The 6,896-nt window shown below is 33.8% G+C and overlaps 1 protein-coding gene across 1 annotated transcript; it reads right to left on the bottom strand.

Annotated features, from left to right (window-relative positions):
* Positions 1-3,784: 3,784 nt before the first annotated feature.
* LOC127863802 (beta-1,3-galactosyltransferase 1-like) lies at positions 3,785-6,396 on the bottom strand. Its single transcript, XM_052403460.1, has one exon. The coding sequence runs from the start codon at positions 6,359-6,361 to the stop codon at positions 5,042-5,044; it is 1,320 nt and encodes a 439-aa protein (XP_052259420.1). The 5' UTR covers positions 6,362-6,396; the 3' UTR covers positions 3,785-5,041.
* Between the last annotated feature and the right edge of the window lie 500 nt (positions 6,397-6,896).

The following is a 6,896-nucleotide window of genomic DNA, read 5'->3' as shown; positions in this document are numbered from 1 at the left end:
ACGTCTAACAGTTTAAACAATCACATCTCTTCCATAAAATATTTGCATAAATTAAAGGAAAATCCACACATTCAGTTTAAGTACAATATGTTTTATTAGGCCCCGATATCGTATGTTCATTATCTTTAATGTGTTTTCCTTATTCAAATGTATTTTGTTTTCTGCCTTGGGACGTTCCGAGATCGTATCTGAGATATACAAGTTTCGAACAGCATTAACTTTTAAGTATATGTTACACATTCTCATACACTTCTATTTTATGTCCGATAAAAGGACATATACATCAATTAAGCCACGCTTCGGTTGAGATAATGAATTTGTTTTAAAACATTATTTTGCTCACTTGTCGTTGCACAATAATAGTAACCAAGTCTAAAATCGTGTGTTATTGAACAATAAACCATTGGACACCTTGTTTTGGGGTGACAGGTTAAGATATGCAGAGGTTAATTTCATTTTTGTTTGAATATTTGATGATTGTTGTAGCGATTATATTCCAATACTATTACTTCTATTAAGCATTGAATGTTAGTTGTGAACCTGGTGTGTGTGCCATTGTAAATTGTCTGTCTGTCTGTGTGTCAGTCTATCGGTATCTCTGTCTTTCTGTCTTTCTGTCAGGCTGTCTGTCTCGCTGTCCGTCTATATGTAAGTTTGTTTTTATGTCTGTCTGTTTGTATGTGTGCATGCGTTTCTAGTGGGCGGGCGTGTGCACGGTCAATCAGGCGAGCGGGCGTGAGTTCGGTCAGTAAGGCGAACGTGCTTGCGCTCGGTCAGTCAGGCGGGTTATTTTCGTTTTTAAGCACACATATACCTTTTATTATACAATATAGCTGTTCGTTTCATAGTATCGCTGATGAATTAATAGTTTACATTTAAAATTAAGGTAAAGCGGTTCTCCAGTGTGTTTCGTGTGAAATCTTATGAAGTATATTATACCTTTAAGCAATACATTAAACCCGTCAAATATAATGATTATGTGTATGTGATGTGTTCATGGTATATCAACATTAATCGAAATGATTTACAAACTAAGTTCATGTAACATTTATTGTGTTTTTCGCCCCGAGATATGATATGGTAATCAGCGTTTATAGGTTTTTATATTCATATATATTTAAGTATGTACGAGGACATTTTTTATCGTATCGCATAAAAGTGTTCGCACCATTAACTGACAAAGATATATCAAAACGTTCCCAAAGCCTTTATTCGATTGCCGAAAGTATAGAGATTCTCACCATTGAATGCATTCATGCAAGGTTTCGAGTAATGGCTTGTTTTGTTTAATATGTTGACGCACTTAAGAAAATATATATATTCAAGTCAGAAAGAGTTTGTAAATAAACCATTCACCGTCGTGAATCTAGTGGAGACGTGGGGTATTTCAAAATTGCTGATATCGCAAAAAGTCTTAAAAGTTACTGAACCGTTGTGTAGCCCCTTTGATTACACTTCAAAAAATAAATTATGATTTGAGGGTCGAGTATTAAACTGTTGTTTCTGATAAATAAATGCATGACAGCTACAATAGGTTAACGTCGAATGTAACATATACTTGAAACTAGTAAGACAATGTTTTATACAATCGAAGCGGAAAAACGGGGGAAAAGGTTTATAATTTGACTGAATATGCTCTGCTACTTTTAGAAAAAAAACGTTTTTAAAATCCACACATATTGACTACAGCTAAACCCTAAAAGATATTCAAAGAAAAAACTATACAGTGAACAAAATGTAAAATACTTGTTTACATGTTTAAAAAATACAATAGTTTGTGTTTACTAATACAAACATCTTGATGAAGGCTTTACACGTCTAGGGTAAACAAATATTTAACACGATGAAAAGCCGTTTTTTTTGTTTGATGTATGTGGAAATTTTGAAATTGACTTATGTCCGGCGCCCGTCATTGTAAGGTGTGTGTCGTTACCTAGAATCTACAGAACAGTCCCCAATCCGCATTTGAATATGATCTCTAGGGAACATTGTCATTATTTTATCTTGGCGATATATATTCAAGGTATGAATCTGATTTACGTGCAACCATTTGTTTCAAACTAATCAACGCTCAAACAAGACCAAATTGCAACTATCAAAGCCACATGTGATCAAACTTTGTTGATCCTTACTCATTGTTGATATAAAAGCAAAATAAATTGTATTACGCAGTAAAGGCCGAGTGTTTACAATTGTGTTTAAATATCGGAATAGAGCGTCTGAACCGATGTTATAACGTCGGAATATTAATGCTGTATTTAAGTCTTTAGTTACATTATGTAGCATTTAAAACAATAACGTTTATTACCATAACAACTATTATGGTATTCACTATTTTGATATCGCTGCGGTATTCTTGAAAAACAGTAGCACTTCTATAAGACTATTTCCACTTCTGAGCATTATAGAATCTAGCAACTATACACATTTACTTTTTGAAAATGAAATATGCACTGGACAACAAAATATTGTCCATGTTCATGCGGGGGTTTAACAGGTATGGTCAAATAGTTTTACGCCTATGATCATGAAATGTCTCATCTTGTTTTGAGTAGCGTAATAGATGCTTTCTTATACTGTCGTGAACTGAACACTCTTCGACAATATGAGTTGACCCTCTTAATTATATTCAAGAACACTGAATGCAAGTATGTGTCTCGAGTGTCGCAATTGTGTATGTTTAACAGTAAATACATATAAATCTGAATTTGAATTGATGTGTTCTTATGTTAAGACGTTTTAAAAGTCTTTGCAGCGAAGCGTAATATCTCACAAGTCGGTTTAATTGGCAATTCACATCGGTCGGATTGAAACACATCAAGCACATCTAACGGCTCCTTTATTTAAAAGTGTTGTAAAACTTATACTGATATTTACTCATGATTATTTGAATTTTGCTAGAGGATACATTTTAAAATTTAAAACCATCTTCAATTGTTATGCTCCACCCTTTTAACATATATCACACTATTATCGTGCCTTCTTAATGTGTTATTGATATCTAAAAGACATTTATAAACAATATGTTGTATTGGCTATTGACGATTGAGTAACATGCGTATTACTTGATATAAACTACGTAAGCGTTTTTGACATAAGTATTTTCACCAAATATCCACTGAAATTTCGATTGCCAATGCCCCTGTCATTTAACCCAACCTAGTAAAATTAATAATGTATACATTCGTTATTACAAAGAATTTAACAAATAGTATCAATGCTCTTAAGTTATAATGCATGATTCCCAAATAAATGTCTAATGATACATTGCCATGGTCATATTAACGAGACGATACGTCAACAATTCCCCTCAAACTACTTCAATGTTTTACAAAAGACTATTATATTTCAAACAGAAATTAAACATAATGAAACAAATGAGACGAAAACATCTTACCATTTATATACAGAACATCTACACAAAAAATACTGCTCTGCAACATACACAACCATATGCGGGTATTTAACGTTGTTCATAAATGTAACCCAGTCAAAAAAACTCCCCGATCGCAATAGGGATTGAACACAGGATCACCCGGTCAGACAGACACTCTACCGAGTCATTTTTACATTACAACACTTAAGTACACTATTTTCAAATGCACCACAAATTGGTATTATTGGCAACATTCGACTAATACTGACTACGTCATAGCCTAGATTTTAGAAAAAAACCTAATATGTGGTAACATACCCTGTAAAAGCAATTAACATTCTTTCGGAATCACATAACGTATCGGCCGTTATTATTTGAAAGAAACACCTGTTGATGGAAGACATGGGACAGCGTAGTGTATACCTTTATATAAGATGGGTTCTCTAACGAAAATAGATTTCCGGATGACGTCTTCTGAATATAATACAAGCTTGACATAAATTTACTCTTCTAACTTGGCTATGTTTATGACTTTGTTTCACGTATGTACGGGCACGATTACCGTATTTAAGTTTAGCATTTCTTTAATCTATATCAACCGCTTTAAATACGGAAGCATATCAATTGAAACAATAACCAACATTTTCTTATTCAGATCAATGCCAAGTGCTTGTTCTTGAGAAATAGGGTCAACGAAAAACTCGAGGTTATATCATGTTTTTTATAGACCCACTGGTGAAATGTCTTATTCTTATGCGTGCGTCGTGTTAAGTGTAGTCAGCAATACCAGTGAGTTATGAATATAGATTTTCAAAACAAAATGACACAAGTTTCATGTTAAACAATTATCAATAAATACACAGCTAACAAATTCACCTTATTAGCACGTTTACTTTTACTTTTTCACTCCAGGTTTACCTCAATATGTTTGCTGTTGTGTAACTGTTACTTTTGGTACAGACGTTTTTACGGTATGTAGAACGTGGAAGAACACGTATATTATTATTGTTGTACTAAGCTGTTATGTTTAAATTTAAAACATTTATAAAAACAATCGAGTGAGTAAATTGTCAACATTATCCATCAAACAAATGGTATTGACCTTGAATATACGTAATTAAATTAATAATGAACTAAACTATAAATTCATCAAACAAAACTCACACTTTTACCTTAAAATATAACTAAAAATCCACATCATGCAAAAATGATAAAATATAGTTACATCAAAATGTTCTCGAGACCATTTGCCGTGTATAACCAGTAATTTGTGTATTTTTGGTAGGGTATCGAAGGAACAATCCCACAATTGGGATCAAAGCCATGATCCTCCGGTGGATAGATGGATACGCTTTCCACTACTCCATGACAGAACAAGTATATGCAGCTCATTTTCAAATACATGGGAACAATATTTAAAATATTGCTTTTTAAATAATATTTCATTAAGAGTGTATGGGTTAATCAAGTTACAGAACACTTCAAAAATAAGAATCATATTCATGCATTTTTTCGAGCAATTTCTACTTCTTATCGTAGAAAAAGAATGTTCAAACTAATTCCTCACTACAGTTTTCTGAAAATCACATACATAAAAAACTACAGTTATTTCATAACAATAGTTATGCACATGGTTTGCTGTTTTTGACTCATAAGGATTAACAGTCAAGCAGGATTGCAAACCTGTTTCCATATCTCAATCAACTTCGAAGGTGTAACTTGATGAACTGTTAAGACGTTATCCTTTTTGTAATCACATATATTACTGGGCCCTGCGAGGAAACCTGAAGTTTGTTTTAACAAATATCCGAGTCGCCGAACGCACAATGAAACGTAGACGTCTTCCAAATGGAAGAAAGGCACTTGCGGAGAAACATGGTAAATATCCGACACGACTTTTATGCTGGTCATGTATCCAGTCCCTGAACAAAAGCCTGGAAAAAACTCCTCCGGATAAGAACTGAAGGAGGCGTACCATTTAGAACGTTTATCTCTGATTGGTGATGCTTTTTGGTGACAATAGCCGGTCAGTCCTGTTTGTAAATAGTTTGCCATACCGGTTCCCGACAACATTTTTATTATCGAAGGAACATTGACCCACATGTCGTCATCTGTTTTCATAACAAATTTTACATTAGAACATTTTGTGGCGGCCCATTTAAATCCCATGATGGTTTTATATGTTAGATTATTGTAACTGTCTATAAAGGTCTCCTGAACGATATCGTGATATATTTCATTTTCCCTCATCACAGATTCTTGTAAACTGTTTTCTGCTGTTTTTCCTAACAGGAAAACGTGCCTTGCATTTGCAGTATTGTTATTAGTGTATGACAACCACGTCCGCCGTATCGTCTGTCGATTTAAGACATTATGATGCACAGTGGTAACGAATATCAGAAGATCTATGTGTTCGCTCGTGTCCAATGTGTCGCAGATGTGGTCGTTCTGAATAACATACTCAAAATCATGTTTAAAACAATTATTGCATTCACTCTGGCGCTCTGTGGAATTACGTATCGTGCCATTAGTGGTTGATTCGGTTCGTGTTAAATTCAGATCAACAAATGCATCTTTTTTGTAAGTGGTTACATTAAGTGGCAGATGTGGCTGGCTGGAAGCTATGGTTGTTTTAATAATATCCGCTTCAAGGTCGAAACGAACATTTTGCTTGTTTTCGAATCGTAAGTCACTGTTCGCGGTAGTTGGTAATTGGAATGGTCCGATTGCTTTAAATACGGTTGAGTTTGTAAAGTTGAAGTAAGACGCATGATTTGATACATTTGTCGTGTCTGCCTGTCTTGTTATTGAGATTGCTTTAAGAGTATAAAATGAAATAGATGATTCAAATAAAAGGAACAGGAAACACACAACAATCAGTGTAAAAAAACTTAAAAATAAACCACGGGCGGTCAATCGACATTTACAAGCCCTCAAAGTTGTGGTCGTTCCGTGCATATTTAGATATGGATGAGAGATGTTCATAGTGCAAAATTAACAATTTAATGACAAGACACATTTGGCATGTGTGTTCTTAGCAATTTCCGTTTTCATTCATTTTCCATCGCTGTTTCCAACCGGACACCGTAACAAATAATTGGGTCTGAAACAAATAAAATATGCTAAGTATTTACTATTTACTATGTACTATAACGTTATCACAGTTAATATTCAAGCGAAACAGAACATCCTGGCGTCGATTCATGCAAACAATATGAATACCTGGAAATATTTGTTTTTTGCGTTTCATAGCTGCAAATAATGGTAGTACCATTAGTTGCAAACTATAAATTTGTATAAATAAGTTCAAATTTTAATCGATCTTGCGCTCCAAAAATCTTCATGACTATTAGCGAAAACGTTGATTTGACATAACTTTCATGATATTGAGGATGGTAGTAAACATTTAGCCTGCACGACTGTATGTGCTGATAAATGTAATATTATGAACGTAATTTGTGTAAACTATCACGCGTTAAAAAGTTGAAATATGTTAAAAAAAAGTTTATATTAAAAAACT

Source organism: Dreissena polymorpha, unplaced genomic scaffold (assembly GCF_020536995.1).
Source record: "Dreissena polymorpha isolate Duluth1 unplaced genomic scaffold, UMN_Dpol_1.0 chrUn040, whole genome shotgun sequence".
NCBI lineage: Eukaryota > Metazoa > Mollusca > Bivalvia > Myida > Dreissenidae > Dreissena > Dreissena polymorpha.
The sequence above is the reverse complement of the archived record's forward strand: the minus strand, read 5'-3'. Positions and strand labels throughout refer to the sequence as shown.

Excerpts from the sequence above, each read along its gene's own strand:
- LOC127863802 (XM_052403460.1), bottom strand. The coding sequence starts at position 6,361 with ATGAACATCTCTCATCCATATCTAAATATGCACGGAACGACCACAACT.